Raw genomic sequence first — 19,276 nt, 5'->3', positions numbered from 1 at the left:
CTGTTGTCCCTGTGTCTAGTGTCATCCAGGTTCATGTTTCCACACACCACCAACACAATACAATACAAGATCAAACTGTAAACTCAACAATTATTCCTTCCATGATATCCACAGAAACAGAGTCTGAGGATATAACCAAAAAGCTCATGCGAACGCCATCCAGGGAGAGAAGTGAGACTATTGAAGTATCACTGGAAGAAGCAACAGTATTTGAAAAGCCAAAGCCTAAGAAAGAAAAGGCAAAGGAAATTGTTACTGAGGATGTCAAAGATTCACTGACTGTAACAGAAAATCGCCCCGAGGAACAAACAGGTCCATGGATACAAGGAGAAAAGATCCATCTGAAAAAGTCTATCAGTATTACTCCTGAATTTGTGGCTTCACAGCCACTTCAGGTAACAGACACTAAAGCTGAAGACACTTGCATTTCTTTGACAACCGAAAAAGGAAAAGAAGCAAAAGCAACAATTAAAGAAGACTTGTTGGACTCAATTACTGTTACTGAAAAGATTGCAGAGGAACAATCAACACCATGGCGCAAAGGTGAAAAAGTGCCTTTCAAGACAGAAACCATCAAACCAAACCTGGTCTCATCACAGCCACTCACAGTCACAGACACCAAGGTGGAGGACTCGTACTCTATTCTGAAACCAGAAAAGGGAGAAGAGGTGAAGGCAAAGGTTACTGAGGATCTAAGAACTTCTCTGACTGTGACAGAGAACATTGCCCATGAAGAACCAACACCCTGGCAAAAGGGAGAGAAGGTGCCCTTCAAAACTCAAAGTATTAAGCCTGATTTTGTATCATCACAGCCACTCACAGTCACAGATACCAAGGTGGAAGACTCGTACTCTATTCTGAAACCAGAAAAGGGCGAAGAAGTGAAGGCAAGAGTTACTGAGGACTTGAGGACTTCACTAACTGTGACAGAAAACATTGCCCATGAAGAGCCAACACCCTGGCAGAAAGGAGAGAAAGTGCCCTTCAAAACACAGAGCATCAAACCAGATCTGGTCTCATCACAGCCACTCACGGTCACAGACACAAAGGTGGAAGACTCGTACTCTATTCTGAAGACAGAGAAGGGTGAAGAAGCGACAGCAAATATTACTGAAGATCTAAGAACTTCTCTGACAGTAACAGAAAATATTGCCCATGAAGAGCCAACACCTTGGCGTAAAGGTGAAAAGGTACCCTTCACGACACAGAGCATTAAACCAGATTTGGTGTCTTCACAGCCACTTACAGTTACAGACACTAAGGTGGAAGATTCATATAGTATTCTGAAGACAGAGAAGGGTGAAGAAGTGACAGCTAAGGTTACTGAAGATTTGAGGTCTTCACTAACCATAACAGAAAACATTGCCCATGAAGAGCCAACACCCTGGAAAGAAGGTGAAAAGGTGCCATTCAAAACTCAGAGCATTAAGCCTGATTTTGTCTCATCACAGCCACTTACAGTCACAGACACCAAGGTGGAAGACTCTTACAGCATTTTAAAACCAGACAAGGGTGAAGAGGTAAAAGCAAAAGTTACTGAAGATCTGAGAACTTCCCTGACTGTGACAGAAAACATTACCCATGAAGAACCAACACCCTGGCAAAAGGGAGAGAAGGTGCCCTTCAAAACTCAGAGCATTAAGCCTGATTTCGTGTCTTCACAGCCACTTACAGTCACAGACACCAAGGTGGAAGACTCGTACTCTATTCTTAAAACAGAGAAAGGTGAAGAGGTACAGGCAAAGGTTACTGAGGATCTAAGAACTTCTATAACAGTAACAGAGAACATTGCCCATGAAGAACCAACACCCTGGCGCAAAGGTGAAAAGGTGCCCTTCAAGACACATAATATTCACCCTGATTTTGTCTCATCACAGCCACTCACAGTAACAGACATCAAGGTGGAAGACTCATATTCTATCCTAAAGACAGAGAAGGGTGAGGAGGTAAAGGCAAGCATTACTGAGGATCTAAGAACTTCTCTGACTGTGACAGAGAATATTACCCATGAAGAACCAACACCCTGGAAGGAGGGAGAGAAGGTGCCCTTCAAAACACAAAGTATTAAGCCTGACTTTGTATCTTCACAACCACTCACAGTCACAGACACCAAAGTGGAAGACTCATACACCATTTTGAAGCCAGACAAGGGTGAAGAAGTAAAGGCAAAGGTTACTGAAGATCTGAGAACTTCTCTGACTGTAACAGAGAACATTACCCATGAGCAGCCAACTCCATGGAAAGAAGGTGAAAAGGTGCCCTTCAAAACGCAGAGCATTAAGCCTGATTTTGTGTCTTCACAGCCACTCACAGTCACAGACACCAAGGTGGAAGACTCTTACAGTATTTTGAAGACAGAAAAGGGTGAAGAAGTGACAGCAAATGTTACTGAAGATTTGAGGTCTTCACTCACCATAACAGAAAATATTGCCCATGAAGAGCCAACACCCTGGAAAGAAGGTGAAAAGGTGCCATTCAGAACACAGAGTATTCAACCAGATTTTGTCTCATCACAGCCACTTACAGTCACAGACACTAAGGTGGAAGATTCCTACGGTATTCTAAAGCCAGACAAGGGTGAAAAAGTAAAGGCAAAGGTTACTGAAGATCTAAGAACTTCCCTGACTGTGACAGAGAACATTACCCATGAGGAACCAACTCCATGGAAGGAGGGAGAGAAAGTGCCTTTCAAAACACACAAAATTCAGCCTGATCTGGTCTCATCACAGCCACTTACAGTCACAGACACGAAGGTGGAAGACTCATACAGTATTTTGAAGCCAGAAAAGGGTGAAGAGGTGAAGGCACAGGTTACTGAGGATCTGAGAACTTCTCTGACTGTGACAGAGAACATTGCACAAGAGGAGCCTACTCCATGGAAGGAGGGAGAGAAGGTGCCCTTCAAGACACGGACCATTCAACCTGACTTTGTGTCATCTCAGCCACTTACAGTCACAGACACTAAAGTGGAAGACTCATACACAATTCTAAAAACAGAAAAAGGTGAAGAAGTAAAGGCAAAGGTCACTGAAGATCTTCGAGCTTCTCTCACTGTGACTGAGAATATTGCACAAGAAGAGCCAGCTCCTTGGCATGAAGGTCACAAGGTGCCTTTCAAAACACAGACCATCAAACCAAATGTGATTCCCTCTGTCTCTTTACAGGTCACAGATACAAACTTAGCAGATTCTTGTGGAACCTTCCAAGAAGATGAAACTGAAAAGGTTAAAGCAAATGTCACAGAAGACTTACAGGATTCACTTGTGATAACTGAGAGGCTTTCAGAAGAGCAGCCAGCGCCTCTGAAACGACCTGCCAGGGCAACCGCAGACTCTGCTGAGGAACAACTCATTGTTATGGAACATGACTCCCTCTCAGTCTCAGAGGTGTACTTGAAGGAAGGAAGCACTCAATTTGAGGCAGAAAAGATACATACTCAGGAGGCTGTTGGCAGAGTTGAGCCTTTACAAGCCATAACAACACTTGACCACAGGACTGAAGAATCCACAGCTAACTTATCAGATTTCTTGAAAACTACACATAAAGCCAAGCTCTTAGGCCAGGATGCTCAGCACACACTGGAGGTTACTGAACAAATGGCTCATGAGACCATTGAAGACCTTAAGAAAGCAGACAGAAAGTATCAGAACCTGAAGTGTGGTGTTGAAGGGCAAAGTGTTGCACTCACAGAGGAGGTTCTGGTCCATGATGCAGAGGATCAGTACCAGTCAAAGGCTCCAAAATCAGCAATGACCAAACAGACAACTGTTAGGAAAGAAGCAGAAGCAGTAATGATTGCTGAGACAAAGCCAGAAGAAGGCACAAAACCATGGGAAAAAGTGAGCGAATCCTTTGAGAAGGCCAAGCCAAATGTACAAGAACACAGGCATATTCATGTATCTGAGACCTTCAAGGCTGATAAGGAAGATGTCTTCACTCAGCCGACTGCTTTGCAACAACAAGGAAAGCCATCACAGGAGCAACCCCTGCAGCCGCTGACTGTCCATGGCCATGATGTGCAGGAAGATGCCGCCACCTGGAAGTCTCGCATTGATCAAGAGCAGACTGCCAAAACCTCCATGATGGAGAGCGTACCACTCAGCATCCTTGAGACTCAGCAGCATGACACATATAAGGAATACAAATCAGACAAACCAGCAATGGTTCATGCAACTCAGACTGATGACAAGAGGGAAGCACTTGCTGTATCTGAAGTGAAGGCAGAGTCTCCCATCCGTGAGCTGACTAAGCCAAAGTTGACAGAAGAACATGCTGAAGTTATTCACTCCAAGAATACTTCTATTGTTATTTCATCTTCACAAGTCCAAGAAAGTGAAGCTCCTCTGAAGATCAAGCAACCCAAAGAGGAGTTTGCTGAGGGAATAGACATGAATGCATTCTATCCAATTGCAGTTTCAGACACAGAAGTTCAGCTACCAGTTGATGAACTAAGCAAACCAGAGCTTTTTACTAGTAAAGCTAAATCTAGTTTCATTCCACAAAAGGCTCTTGAAATACTTGAGTCTCAAACTCATCAGAAAGAGAAGGACTTCCAGCCTGCTAAGACAGCAGATGTAAAGTTGGAAGGAACAGTGGAATGCAGTGAATACTCCATTGAAGTTAGAGAAGTTAAGGCTCAATCCCCACTCAGGGATCTGAAAGAGAGCAAACCTTCCTCAGATATGGCCAGTGCCTCAATCATCCCTCAGAAGTCTGTACGAGTCTCGGAAGTTTCAGTCAACTTCAAAGAGGAAGAATTCAAAGAAATTCCAAGATTCTCCCATGTTGCAAGTCTAGAACAACTCCCAGGTCATGAAGCCTTACACATAACACAGAGCACAGTTCAAGACAGCACACAAGATTTCATAATTGAAGCACCTCTGGGAGAAATTGCTTCTGTTGACTTGAAGGGCTATCATGCCACAGCTGTCACTGAAATTGAGACTGCACAGGTAGAGGAAGAGTACAGTCCAGACAAACTGCCATTGATCACTGCCAAGACTGACATGGTGGAGGGCATGCCATCTGCTGTCACTCAGGAGGTCTGTGCTGCTTCATCTGTGAAAGACTTGCCTGCTCCAGAAAAGCCTCAGTCTAGAGAAGCAACAACAGGGTTTGAGGAAAAGAAGGCAGTGTCAGTACAGGAGACAGATACTCATGAGAAGGAAAGTTCATTTACTGAACCAAAACCTACTCCACTGCAGCTTAAGTCCAAAATAAATGGAGGACTGGAACCACTTCTTGTGACAGAAATAGAAAGTGAAGAGGCAATTGGAAAGATGCTGGAGAAGCCTGCACCTACTATGGAGAATGCTAAGATAGAGCTTACACAGGCAACAAAAGTGGCTCTGTCATCTGGCATCATAACAAATGAACGAGAAGGAGTGTACAAGGAAGAAAAGCCTGAAACTCAACTGGCAGAAGGCAGTATCAGTACAGGAGAAGCCATCACTGTCTCAGAAGTCCAGCCACACTCTTCCACAACAGAACTTAAACCTGCTCCCAAGCCTAAGACGGAAGAAGGAACAGGTTCACTGGTTTCCACAAGAACTGCCACTGTATCAGAAGTCATACTCCATGAAAGGGAAGGAATACATGAACCCAGTAAACTCCCTACAATATCTCTTGCAAGCCAGACAGAAGCACCAAATATTCCACTGGTTGTGCAGGAAACATGCATAGCTTCAAGTGTGTCAGAGTTGGCTGCAGACAAAGTTCAGCCCTCAGAATCTGCATCAGTGTCCCTCTTTGCCCACAAGATTGCCTCATCCTGTGATGTGGGGATCAATGAAAAGGAAGGTATCTATGTACAAGAAAAACCAACAGAAGATCTTGCTAAAGTAGAATTTGAAAGTGCAAAGGCACCTCTCCAAATTAGTGAAACACGATCTGAGTCCCCCATAAAGGACCTTCAAGAACAGAAACCAATCGAGTCACAGGTCAAGCCATTCTTTATCCCTCAGACAGCTGTGTCTGTAATTGAGACAGAAACCAAGGATAAGGAAGGAATACTTGAACTAGAAAAGCCAGGAACTGTCTCTTTGGAGTCTGATATGATACAGCCACTGCAACCTCTTACTGTATCCGAGGTAACAGCAGATTCAAGCACACACACTCTCACTTTGGAAGAACTGAAGGAAGAGCAAGCTAACCCCAGCCATGAGCTCCACAGTGCTGCCTCAATTAGTGAAGCCATGGTGCATCACAAGGAAGAAGAGTACGAAGGAGAGAAGACCATTTCCATTGTCCCCAAGGAGTTCCAAACACCTGGGTTTTGGTCTTTGCTCATCACAGAGACACAAACTGAAGATCCTATCACCAAACGCTTTGAAAGGCAAGCGCCAAGAAGCAGAGCCAGGCCTGATGTTATTCCTCAGGATACAGTTCAAGTGCAGGAAGTCCAAATACACGAGTCTGAAAACACTTTTGATACTGTTGCCCCCGAACTGTCAAAAATCAATGCAGCCGCTCGAGTGTCTGGTCACGTTGTGGCAGTCTCTACTAATGTTGAACCTGCAGACAGCCTGCAGAAACTGGCTGATAGTGAAGTGATTGAAAAGAAAACTGCAACCCTAACTCTGAACACACAGCAAGCTGCAGAGGTGTTGCAGCACGACATTAGTGAAGCTGGAAACATCTTATCTGAAAAGAAAGAGGAAGGCAAAATGGCCATTCCAAGTGTTGAAGAAATGCAGTCAGTGTCAGTGTCAGAAATTAATGCAGAAATGAAGGAAGAATCTTATGTTAGTGAAAAACCATTTGTACACAATGTAAAAGCCAAACCAGTGATCACTCCCATGCATTTGGCCAACGTTGCCCATCCTGACATTGGTGAACAGGAGGGTAGTGTTTCTACACTCGACGTTTCAGGTACCACTCACGCTAAACTTAATTTCACACCACACATTTCTACACAAGTCACTCAACAACATCCTGACATACTTCCAGGCATAATAAAACCTGAACAACACATTCTGGCTACAGGTAAGATTGTACTGGAACAGGCTACACATGTCTCAGGATCTCAGGAAGTTGTCGTTGAAACTGTGACAGAAGAGAAGGCCATTAAGCTGCCAAAAGCAGAAACAGCTAAATCAGTATTACCTGAACAGGAGTCCATTTCAATTGAAGAAATATCAGTTAAGGAAGCCCCTGGATCTGTGGATGAATCAAGACCAAAGAGTGTTACAGCTACATCAATTATTGCTCCTCTTGAGTCCCTAACTATTCAAGAAGTATCAGTCAAGGAAGCACCTGGGGATATCAAGGATGCTAAGCCTAAAACTGAGCAGGCAATATCTGTATTTTCTCCTCAAGAATCTATCTCTGTTCATGAAGTTTCTGTTAAGGAGACTTCAGGCTCAATGCAGGACATGAAACCCAAGACTGAACAGGCTACCTCAATATTCTCGACTCTCGAATCATTCTCAGTTCAAGAAGTTGCAGTCAAGGAAGCACCACAGGATATATCTGAAAAGAAGCCCAAGTCAGAGGTGGCTACATCAATTCTTTCACAGTATGAATCAATTTCTATTCAAGAGGTATCAGTGAAGGAAGCACCTGGCACCATGAAGGATGCCAAGCCCAAGGAAGAGCAGGCTACATCAGTTATAGCACCACTTGAATCAATTACTGTACAGGAAATATCAGTAAAAGAAGCACCATCAGATATTTCTGAAAAGAAACCTAAGACAGAAACAGCAACTTCCATTCTGTCTGAACAGGAATCAATTTCTGTACAAGAGGTCACAGTGAAGGAATCACATGGTGACATGAAAGACAGGAAGCCAAAGACAGAACAGGCCACTTCCATTGTTTCTCCCCATGAATCCATCACTGTACAAGAGGTCACAGTGAAGGAAACTTCAGGAGACATTAGCGAGAAGAAACCCAAATCTGAGAAGGCGACATCTATTTTCTCAGAGCAAGAATCCATTTCTGTTGCCGAGGTGTCAGTAAAGGAGGCCCCTGGAACCATGAAGGATGCCAAGCCCAAGACTGAACAAGCCACTTTGGGCATTGCTCCACATGAATCACTCACAGTGGAGGAAGTATCCATCAAAGAGGCTCCCACTGACTTCAGTGAACATAAACCTAAAAAGGAACAGGCTACTTCAATTTTGTCAGAACAAGAGTCCATTTCTGTTCAGGAGGTATCAGTCAAGGAGGCTCCAGGCACCATGGAGCAAGCCAAGCCCAAGACAGAACAGGCCACTTCCATCATTTCTCCTCACGAATCCATCACTGTACAAGAGGTCACAGTGAAAGAAACCTCTGGAGACATTAGTGAGAAGAAACCAAAGACAGACAAAGCAACTTCTATTCTGTCTGAACAAGAGCCCATCCTTGTACAAGAGGTCACAGTGAAGGAATCTCATGGTGACATGAAAGACAGGAAACCAAAAACAGAACAAGCCACTTCCATTGTTTCTCCTCATGAATCCATCACTGTACAAGAGGTCACAGTGAAGGAAACCTCTGGAGCCATCACTGAGAAGAAACCAAGGACAGACAAAGCAACTTCCATTCTGTCTGAACAGGAATCAATTTCTGTACAAGAGGTCACAGTGAAGGAATCTCATGGTGACATGAAGGACAGGAAGCCAAAGACAGAACAGGCCACTTCCATTGTTTCTCCCCATGAATCCATCACTGTACAAGAGGTTACAGTGAAGGAAACTTCCGGAGACATTAGCGAGAAGAAACCCAAGTCTGAGAAGGCGACATCTATTTTCTCAGAGCAAGAATCCATTTCTGTTGCCGAGGTGTCAGTAAAGGAGGCCCCTGGAACCATGAAGGATGCCAAGCCCAAGACTGAACAAGCCACTTTGGGCATTGCTCCACATGAATCACTCACAGTGGAGGAAGTATCCATCAAAGAGGCTCCCACTGACTTCAGTGAACATAAACCTAAAAAGGAACAGGCTACTTCAATTTTGTCAGAACAAGAGTCCATTTCTGTTCAGGAGGTATCAGTCAAGGAGGCTCCAGGCACCATGGAGCAAGCCAAGCCCAAGACAGAACAGGCCACTTCCATCATTTCTCCTCACGAATCCATCACTGTACAAGAGGTCACAGTGAAAGAAACCTCTGGAGACATTAGTGAGAAGAAACCAAAGACAGACAAAGCAACTTCTATTCTGTCTGAACAAGAGCCCATCTTTGTACAAGAGGTCACAGTGAAGGAATCTCATGGTGACATGAAAGACAGGAAACCAAAAACAGAACAAGCCACTTCCATTGTTTCCCCTCATGAATCCATCACTGTACAAGAGGTCACAGTGAAGGAAACCTCTGGTGACATTAGTGAGAAGAAACCAAAGACAGACAAAGCAACTTCCATCTTATCTGAACAAGAGTCCATCTTTGTACAAGAGGTCACAGTGAAGGAATCTCATGGTGATATGAAAGACAGGAAGCCAAAGACAGAACAAGCCACTTCCATTGTTTCTCCTCATGAATCTATCACTGTACAAGAGGTCACAGTGAAGGAAACTTCTGGAGACATTGCTGAGAGGAAGCCTAAAACAGACAAGGCAACTTCAATTCTGTCTGAACAGGAATCAATTTCTGTACAAGAGGTCACAGTGAAGGAATCTCATGGTGACATGAAAGACAGGAAGCCAAAGACAGAACAGGCCACTTCCATCATTTCTCCTCATGAATCTATCACTGTGCAAGAGGTCACAGTGAAGGAAACTTCTGGAGATATATCTGAAAAGAAGCCAAAGACAGACAAAGCCACCTCTATTTTATCTGAACAAGAATCCATCTTTGTACAAGAAGTGACAGTCAAGGAAGCTCATGGTGATGTCAAAGACACCCAACCAAAGACTGAACAAGCAATTTCAATAATTTCTCCTCATGTATCAGTGACTGTACAAGAAGTTACTGTCAAGGAAACTCCTGGAGAAGTTGCTGACAGAAAACCAAAGAAAGAGAAAGCAACCTCTATTCTTTCTGAACAGGAATCAATTTCTGTACAAGAGGTCACAGTGAAGGAATCTTATGGTGACATGAAAGACAGGAAGCCAAAGACAGAACAGGCCACTTCCATTGTTTCTCCCCATGAATCCATCACTGTACAAGAGGTCACAGTGAAGGAAACTTCAGGAGACATTAGCGAGAAGAAACCCAAGTCTGAGAAGGCGACATCTATTTTCTCAGAGCAAGAATCCATTTCTGTTGCCGAGGTGTCAGTAAAGGAGGCCCCTGGAACCATGAAGGATGCCAAGCCCAAGACTGAACAAGCCACTTTGGGCATTGCTCCACATGAATCACTCACAGTGGAGGAAGTATCCATCAAAGAGGCTCCCACTGACTTCAGTGAACATAAACCTAAAAAGGAACAGGCTACTTCAATTTTGTCAGAACAGGAGTCCATTTCAGTTCAGGAGGTATCAGTCAAGGAGGCTCCAGGCACCATGGAGCAAGCCAAGCCCAAGACTGAACAAGCCACTTCCATCATTTCTCCTCATGAATCCATCACTGTACAAGAGGTCACAGTGAAAGAAACCTCTGGAGACATTAGTGAGAAGAAACCAAAGACAGACAAAGCAACTTCTATTCTGTCTGAACAAGAGCCCATCTTTGTACAAGAGGTCACAGTGAAGGAATCTCATGGTGACATGAAAGACAGGAAACCAAAAACAGAACAAGCCACTTCCATTGTTTCCCCTCATGAATCCATCACTGTACAAGAGGTCACAGTGAAGGAAACCTCTGGTGACATTAGTGAGAAGAAACCAAAGACAGACAAAGCAACTTCCATCTTATCCGAACAAGAGTCCATCTTTGTACAAGAGATCACAGTCAAAGAGGCTCATGGTGATATAGAAGAGGCCAAGCCAAAGACAGAACAAGCCACATCAATTATTGCCCCTCATGTATCTGTAAATGTACAAGAAGTTACTGTTAAGGAAACCTCTGGAGAGGTTGTTGATAAGAAACCAAAGACAGACAAAGCAACTTCTATTCTGTCTGAACAGGAATCAATTTCTGTACAAGAGGTCACAGTGAAGGAATCTCATGGTGACATGAAAGACAGGAAGCCAAAGACAGAACAAGCCACTTCCATTGTTTCTCCTCATGAATCTATCACTGTGGAAGAGGTCACAGTGAAGGAAACCTCTGGAGATATTACTGAGAAGAAACCCATATCAGACAAAGCCACTTCCATTTTGTCTGAACAAGAGTCAATCACTGTTGAAGAAGTTTCAGTTAAAGAAGCTCCTGGTGATATGAAGGACAGGAAGCCAAAGACAGAACAAGCCACTTCCATTGTTTCTCCTCATGAATCTATTACTGTACAAGAGGTCACAGTGAAGGAAACCTTTGGAGATATGGCTGAGAAGAAGCCCAAGGAGGAGACAGCAAAATCTATCCTTTCAGAACAGGAGTCAATTTCTGTCCAGGAAATTTTGGTCAAAGAAGCTCCATCTGATCTAGCTGACCAGAAGCTGAAAACTGAAAAGGCAACTTCTGTTTGGTCAGAACAAGAATCTGTTTCAGTTCAGGAAGTATCTGTCAAAGAAGCTCCTGGTACAGTGAAGGAGGAAAAACCCAAGACTGAACAAGCCACATCGATTCTGTCAGAACAGGAATCAATCTTTGTGGAGGAGGTTTCTGTTAAGGAAGCACCTGGCTCATTGAAAGACCTGAAACTCACCACTGAGCAAGCCACCACTTCCATAGCACCTCATGAATCAGTTACTGTGGAGGAAGTTACTGTCAAAGAGGAGCCAGAAGAAATCAAAGATAAGAAGCCCAAGACAGAGAAGGCTACATCAGTGTGGTCTGAACAAGAGTCCATTGCTGTCCAGGAGGTCTCAGTGAAGGAAGCTCCTGAAGATATTGCTGACCATAAGCCAAAGACAGAAAAGGCAACTTCCATTTGGTCTGAGCAGAAATCAATCTCTGTACAGGAGGTGTCAGTAAAGGAGGCTCCTGGTGAAGTAAAGGATATGAAACCCAAGACTGAGCAAGCCACTTCAATCATCTCTCCACATGAACCACTCACAGTGGAGGAAGTGTCCATCAAGGAAGCTCCTTCTGACTTTAATGAATGTAAGCCTAAAAAGGAACAGGCTACTTCAATCTTGTCAGAGCAGGAGTCCATTTCTGTTCAGGAGGTATCAGTCAAGGAAGCTCCAGGCACCATGGAGCAAGCCAAGCCCAAGACAGAACAGGCCACTTCCATAATCTCTCCTCACGAATCCATCACTGTACAAGAGGTCACAGTGAAGGAAAGCTCTGGGGACATTAGCGAGAAGAAACCAAAGACAGACAAAGCAACTTCCATCTTATCCGAACAAGAGTCCATCTTTGTACAAGAGGTGACAGTCAAGGAGGCTCATGGTGACATAGAAGAGGCCAAGCCAAAGACAGAACAAGCCACTTCCATCATATCTCCTCATGAATCTCTAAATGTAGAAGAAGTTACAGTTAAAGAAACTCCTGGTGATTTTGATGACACTAAACCCAAAACAGAACAGGCCATGTCCAAAATTTCTCCTTTCGAGTCTCTCACTGTACATGAGGTTACAGTCAAGGAGACTTCTGGAGACATTACAGAAAAGAAACCCAAAACAGAAAAAGCTACATCCATTCTCTCAGAACAAGAATCCATATCTGTACACCAGGTGTCAGTTAAAGAATCTCACGGTGACATGAAGGACAGAAAAACCAAGACTGAACAGGCCACATTCACTGTCTCTCCACATGAGTCTCTCACAATTCAGGAGGTTACAGCTAAAGAAACCTTTGCAGACATCACTGAACATAAACCCAAATCAGACAAAGCTACATCTATCTTATCTGAACAAGAATCAATTTCTATTGCAGAGGTGTCAGTAAAGGAGGCTCCTGCAACTATGAAGGATGCCAAACCCAAGACTGAGCAGGCTATCTCAGTTATTACCCCTCATGAGTCTCTTTCAGTGCAGGTAGTATCAGTCAAAGAATCTCCTTCTGAATTGAGTGAGCATAAACCTAAATCAGAGAAAGCTACTTCCATTTGGTCAGAGCAGGAGTCCATTTCTGTTCAGGAGGTATCAGTCAAGGAAGCTCCAGGCACCATGCAACAAGCCAAGCCCAGGACAGAGCAGGCCACTTCTGTCATTTCTCCTCTTGAATCCATCACTGTACAAGAGGTCACAGTGAAGGAAACTTCAGAAGACATTAGTGAGAAGAAACCCAAGTCTGAGAAGGCAACATCTATCTTCTCAGAGCAAGAATCCATTTCTGTTGCTGAGGTGTCAGTAAAGGAGGCTCCTGGAACCATGAAAGATGCCAAACCCAAGACTGAACAAGCCACCTCAGTCATCTCTCCACATGAATCACTCACAGTGGAGGAAGTGTCCATCAAGGAGGCTCCCTCTGATTTCAGTGAGTATAAACCTAAAACAGAACAGGCTACTTCTATTTTCTCTCAACAGGAGTCCATTTCTGTTCAGGAGGTATCAGTTAAGGAAGCTCCAGGCACCATGGAAGAAGCCAAGCCGAAGACAGAACAGGCCACTTCCATCATTTCTCCTCATGAATCCATTACTGTACAAGAGGTCACCGTGAAGGAAACCTCTGGAGACATGAAAGATGGAAAGCCAAAAACAGAACAAGCCACATCCATTGTTTCTCCTCATGAATCTATCACTGTGGAAGAGGTCACAGTGAAGGAAACCTCTGGAGATATTACTGAGAAGAAACCCATATCAGACAAAGCCACTTCCATTTTGTCTGAACAAGAGTCAATCACTGTTGAAGAAGTTTCAGTTAAAGAAGCTCCTGGTGATATGAAGGACAGGAAGCCAAAGACAGAACAAGCCACTTCCATTGTTTCTCCTCATGAATCTATTACTGTACAAGAGGTCACAGTGAAGGAAACCTTTGGAGATATGGCTGAGAAGAAGCCCAAGGAGGAGACAGCAAAATCTATCCTTTCAGAACAGGAGTCAATTTCTGTCCAGGAAATTTTGGTCAAAGAAGCTCCATCTGATCTGGCTGACCAGAAGCTGAAAACTGAAAAGGCAACTTCTGTTTGGTCAGAACAAGAATCTGTTTCAGTTCAGGAAGTATCTGTCAAAGAAGCTCCTGGTACAGTGAAGGAGGAAAAACCCAAGACTGAACAAGCCACATCGATTCTGTCAGAACAGGAATCAATCTCTGTGGAAGAGGTTTCTGTTAAGGAAGCACCTGGCTCATTGAAAGACCTGAAACTCACCACTGAGCAAGCCACCACTTCCATAGCACCTCATGAATCAGTTACTGTGGAGGAAGTTACTGTCAAAGAGGAGCCAGAAGAAATCAAAGACAAGAAGCCTAAGACAGAGAAGGCTACATCAGTGTGGTCTGAACAAGAGTCCATTGCTGTCCAGGAGGTCTCAGTGAAGGAAGCTCCTGAAGATATTGCTGACCATAAGCCAAAGACAGAAAAGGCTGTACCAACAGTATCTCCTCATGAGCCATTATCCATTGAAGAGGTTTCAGTAAAAGATGCTCCTTCAGACCTTCCAGATAAAAAACCAAAGTCTGAAAAGGCTGTGTCAGTGTTCCCTGAGCAGGAGTCTATTTCTGTTGAAGAGGTCTTAGTAAAGGGCATTTCAGGAGCATTGGAGGAGCTCAAGTTGCAGATAGAGCAAGCTACCTCAATGTTTGCACCTCACCAATCAGTCACTATTGAAGAAGTGGCAGTAAAGGAATCACATGAAGACATAGAAGAAGAGAAACCAAAAACAGAAAAAGCTAGGTCAATCTGGTCACCACGAGACTCTATATCTGTTGAAGAAATTAATGTCAAGGAGTTACCTGGAGACATCAAGGAACAAAAACCAAAAACTGAGACAGCAAAACCAGTTGTCAGTCCACAGGAACCATTCTCAGTGAGTGAAGTACAAGTTGAAGACCAAACACAAGAAATGCCTACTCCAAAACAAAAGGAAGAAACTGCAGTTGTTACCATTCCACGACGAAAAGATTCCCTTCAAGTATTTGAAATATCTACAGAACTTGCCCCAGATTCATTCACAGAAGCTAAGGCTAAGGAAGATACAGCTAAGGTGACAGTAACAGAGGAGCTTCTTCGAGCTGACCAAGAAGATGTCATAGTACTGAAGGGTCCATCGAAGGAAAAGAAGGTTGTACAAGTGGTTGAGGAAGATGAGATAGATAAGAAGGAAAAGGTAGAGGAAGAGGTAATAGTTAAGGAAGCTGAAGAGGAGGTTATAGAAGTGATTGAGCCCAAGAAGGTTACTGAAGAGATTACTGAAGAAATTACAATCAAGAAGAAACCAAAGAAGAAGAAGCCAGAAGAGGAGGAAGAAGTGAAGGAGGAAGTTGTTAAACTGAAACCAAAGAAGAAGAAGAAGGAGCCTGAAGAAGTTAAAGAAGAACCAGAAGAACAGGTGGTTGAAGAGATAAGTGAAGAAGTTCAGATAAAATTGAAACCAAAGAAGAAGAAGTCCATTGTTGAGGAAGTTATTTCAGAGGAGACTGTAGAGATGAAGGAAGTTAAGGAGAAGTCTCCAGAACAAGAGGAAACTGTGGTCCTGAAGAAGCCCAAGAAGAAGGCTCCCAAAAAGGAAGAACCAGAGGAGGAGGTCATCATTAAGAAGGCTGAGGAAGAGGTGATAGAAATGATTGAGCCCAAGAAGGTCACTGAGGAGATTACTGAGGAAGTGACAATCATGAAGAAACCAAAGAAGAAGAAGTCAATTGTTGAGGAAGTTATTGCAGAGGAGATTGTAGAGGTTAAGGAGGAAGTTAAGGAGAAGTCTCCAGAACAAGAAGAAACTGTTGTCATCAAGAAGAAGCCCAAGAAGAAGAAGGAACCTGAGGAGGAGATTACACAAGAGGTAACTGTGAAGAAACCTAAGAAGAAGAAGCCTGAGGAGCCTAAGGAAGCTGTTGTTGAGGAAGTTACTGAAGAAGTAACAATAAAGAAGAAACCAAAGAAGAAGCCTGAGCCAGAGAAGGAAGAGGTTATTGAAGAAGTGATTGTGAAGAAGAGGCCCGAAGAGGAGGAAGAAGTGAAAATGGAAATTACATCAGAGGAGACTGTCATGGTGGAGGAAGTTAAAGAGAAGTCACCAGAACAAGAAGAAACTGTGGTCCTGAAGAAGCCCAAGAAGAAGGCTCCCAAAAAGGAAGAACCAGAGGAGGAGGTCATCATTAAGAAGACTGAGGAAGAAGTAATAGAAATGATTGAGCCCAAGAAGGTCACTGAGGAGATTACTGAGGAAGTGACAATCATGAAGAAACCAAAGAAGAAGAAACCTGAAGAGCCAGAAGAAGTGAAAGAGGAAGTTATCAAGCTGAAGCCCAAGAAAAAGAAAAAGGAGTCTGAGGAAGTTGTAGAGGAAGTGATAGTGCGCAAAGAACCGGAAGAAGAGGTGGTTGAAGAGATAAATGAAGAGGTTCAGATCAAGCTGAAACCAAAGAAGAAGTCCATTGCTGAGGAAGTTATTTCAGAGGAGACTGTAGAGGTGAAGGAAGTTAAGGAGAAGTCTCCAGAACAAGAGGAAACTGTGGTCCTGAAGAAGCCCAAGAAGAAGGCTCCCAAAAAGGAAGAACCAGAGGAGGAGGTCATCATTAAGAAGGCTGAGGAAGAGGTGATAGAAATGATTGAGCCCAAGAAGGTCACTGAGGAGATTACTGAGGAAGTGACAATCATGAAGAAACCAAAGAAGAAGAAGTCAGTTGTTGAAGAAGTTATTGCAGAGGAGATTGTAGAGGTTAAGGAGGAAGTTAAGGAGAAGTCTCCAGAACAAGAAGAAACTGTGGTCATCAAGAAGAAGCCCAAAAAGAAGAAGGAACCTGAGGAGGAGATTACACAAGAGGTAACTGTGAAGAAACCTAAGAAGAAGAAGCTTGAGGAGCCTAAGGAAGCTGTTGTTGAGGAAGTTACTGAAGAAGTAACAATAAAGAAGAAACCAAAGAAGAAGCCTGAGCCAGAAAAGGAGGAGGTTATTGAAGAAGTGATTGTGAAGAAGAGACCAGAAGAGGAGGAAGAAGTGAAAGAGGAAGTTGTCAAGCTGAAGCCCAAGAAGAAGAAGAAGGAGCCTGAGGAAGTTGCAGAGGAAGTAATAATACGCAAGGAGGAACCAGAGGAACAAGTGATTGAAGAGATCAGTGAAGAAGTTCAGATCAAGTTAAAACCAAAGAAGAAGTCCATTGTTGAGGAAGTTATTTCAGAGGAGACTGTCACAGTGAAGGTGGAAGAAGTTAAGGAGAAGTCACCTGAAAAAGAGGAAACTGTGGTCCTAAAGAAGCCCAAGAAAAAGATTCCCAAAAAGGAAGAACCAGAGGAAGAGGTTGTACTTAAGAAACCTGAGGAACCTAAGGAAGAAAAGGAGGAGCCCACAGAACAAATTACACTGAAAAAACCCAAGAAGAAGAAGCCTGAGGAAGTTGCTGAGGAGGTAACAATACGCAAGGAAGAACCAGAGGAGCAGGTGATTGAAGAGATAAGTGAAGAAGTTCAGATCAAGCTGAAACCAAAGAAGAAGAAGTCAATTGTTGAGGAAGTTATTTCAGAGGAGACTGTCACAGTGAAGGAGGAGGAAGTTAAGGAGAAGTCCCCAGAACAAGAGGAAACTGTGGTCATCAAGAAGCCCAAGAAGAAGAAGGAACCTGAGGAGGAGATTACACAAGAAGTAACTGTGAAGAAACCTAAGAAGAAGAAGCTTGAGGAGCCTAAAGAAGCTGTTGTTGAGGAGGTTACTGAAGAAGTAACAATAAAGAAGAAACCAAAGAAGAAGCCTGAACCAGAGAAGGAAGAGGTTACCGAAGAAGTGGTCATTAAGAAGATAGAAGAGCCAGAAGAAGTGAAGGAGGAAGTTATCAAATTGAAACCTAAGAAGAAGAAGAAGGAGGAGGTGACTGAGGAAGTTACAGAGGAGGTAACAATCCGCAGAGAAGAACCAGAGGAACAGGTGATTGAAGAGTTGAGTGAAGAGGTTCAGATCAAGTTGAAACCAAAGAAAAAGAAATCCATTGTCACTGAGGAGGTTGTATCAGAAGAGACTGTGATAGTGAAGAAGGATGAAGTTGAGGAAAAATCTCCGGAACCAGAAGAAACTGTTGTTATAAAGAAGAAGCCCAAGAAGAAGATTTCCAAAAAGGAAGAAACTGTGGAAGAAGAAGTGGTTATTAAGAAGCCTGAAGAGCCTAAAGATGAGAAAGAGGAGCCTACAGAACAAATTACGATTAAGAAACCCAAAAAGAAGAAGCCAGAGGAACCTAAGGAAGAGGTGACAGAAGTGACCATCAAAGAAAAATCACCTGAACCAACAGTACAAGAGGAAGTGACAGAACAAGTTAGCATTAAGATGAAGCCAAAGAAGAAGAAGCCAATTGTTGTTGAGGAAGAGGTTGAAGAAGCATTTACATTGAGAAAGCCAAGGGAAGAAGAACAGCCAGAGGAAGAAGCACCTAGCCAAGTAAGTGAGACTGTCACCCTCAAGAGGAAGCCAAAACCAAAACCAAAAGAAAGACATGAGATTTCAGAGGAAGTGGAGATAAAGATTAAACCAGCAGAAGACTTCAAGAGGGAAGAAACAACTGAAGAGGTGCAGATTAAAATGAAGAGGCCAAAGAAGAAGTACTCTGTTGTGGAAGAAACCTTTGAGTCAGAAATGACACTCCCAGCTGAAGAGGAACCAGAACCAGGTGTTGTCATTGAGGAAATAGATGAACTAACTGTGATCAAGAAGGTGTTTAAGGATGGGGTTGAAGTGCCTGAGGAAACTGTCAAGATTAAGAAGAAGAAGCCAAAGAAGGTGACTGAAGAGGGTGAGGAGAAGGTTACCATCAAGAAGAAGGTAGCTAAAGAGCCAGAGGAAGAGCCAAAGTCACCGGAGGATATCCAGGAAGTGTTCCAAATCAAGCGTCCCAAGAAGAAGAAGCCGGCGTACAAGGTCGAGGAAGAGGAGGAGGAGGAGACAGGTGTGACCATTACAAGGAAACCTGAGCCCGTTGAGGAAGAAGAGGTGGTCACAGAAGTCTTCAAAATCAAACCCAAGAGGCCAAAGGAAGAAGAACCAAGCGACGAAGGTGAAACTCAGTTTACATTTGACCTCACAAAGAGAAGGTATGAGAAGCATGAGGTGGAGGAAGTTGAAACCACCCACAAGGTGAAGCCTCCCCCTGTACCCAAAGAGCCTCCGGTCTTCACTCAAGGTTAGCAAAACTTGGAAAGGTTTCATCGCTTCTAATATACTCACCTCGGTATTATTTGGTTCTTTACTTTGGTTATTATTATTTCTATTTTGTTATGGGTTTT

General features: G+C 43.5%; 1 protein-coding gene across 1 annotated transcript in view; it reads left to right on the top strand.

Moving 5' to 3' along the window:
* LOC135112913 (titin-like) overlaps positions 1–19,276 on the top strand; it is a 190,835-nt gene that overhangs the window by 149,335 nt on the left and 22,224 nt on the right. The window contains exon 77 of the mRNA XM_064027865.1: positions 115–19,173. Coding sequence (XP_063883935.1) covers positions 115–19,173 — 19,059 coding nt within the window. The remainder of the gene's footprint in view (positions 1–114; positions 19,174–19,276) is intronic.

This window comes from Scylla paramamosain, chromosome 24 (assembly GCF_035594125.1).
Source record: "Scylla paramamosain isolate STU-SP2022 chromosome 24, ASM3559412v1, whole genome shotgun sequence".
Taxonomy (NCBI): domain Eukaryota; kingdom Metazoa; phylum Arthropoda; class Malacostraca; order Decapoda; family Portunidae; genus Scylla; species Scylla paramamosain.
The sequence above is the reverse complement of the archived record's forward strand: the minus strand, read 5'-3'. Positions and strand labels throughout refer to the sequence as shown.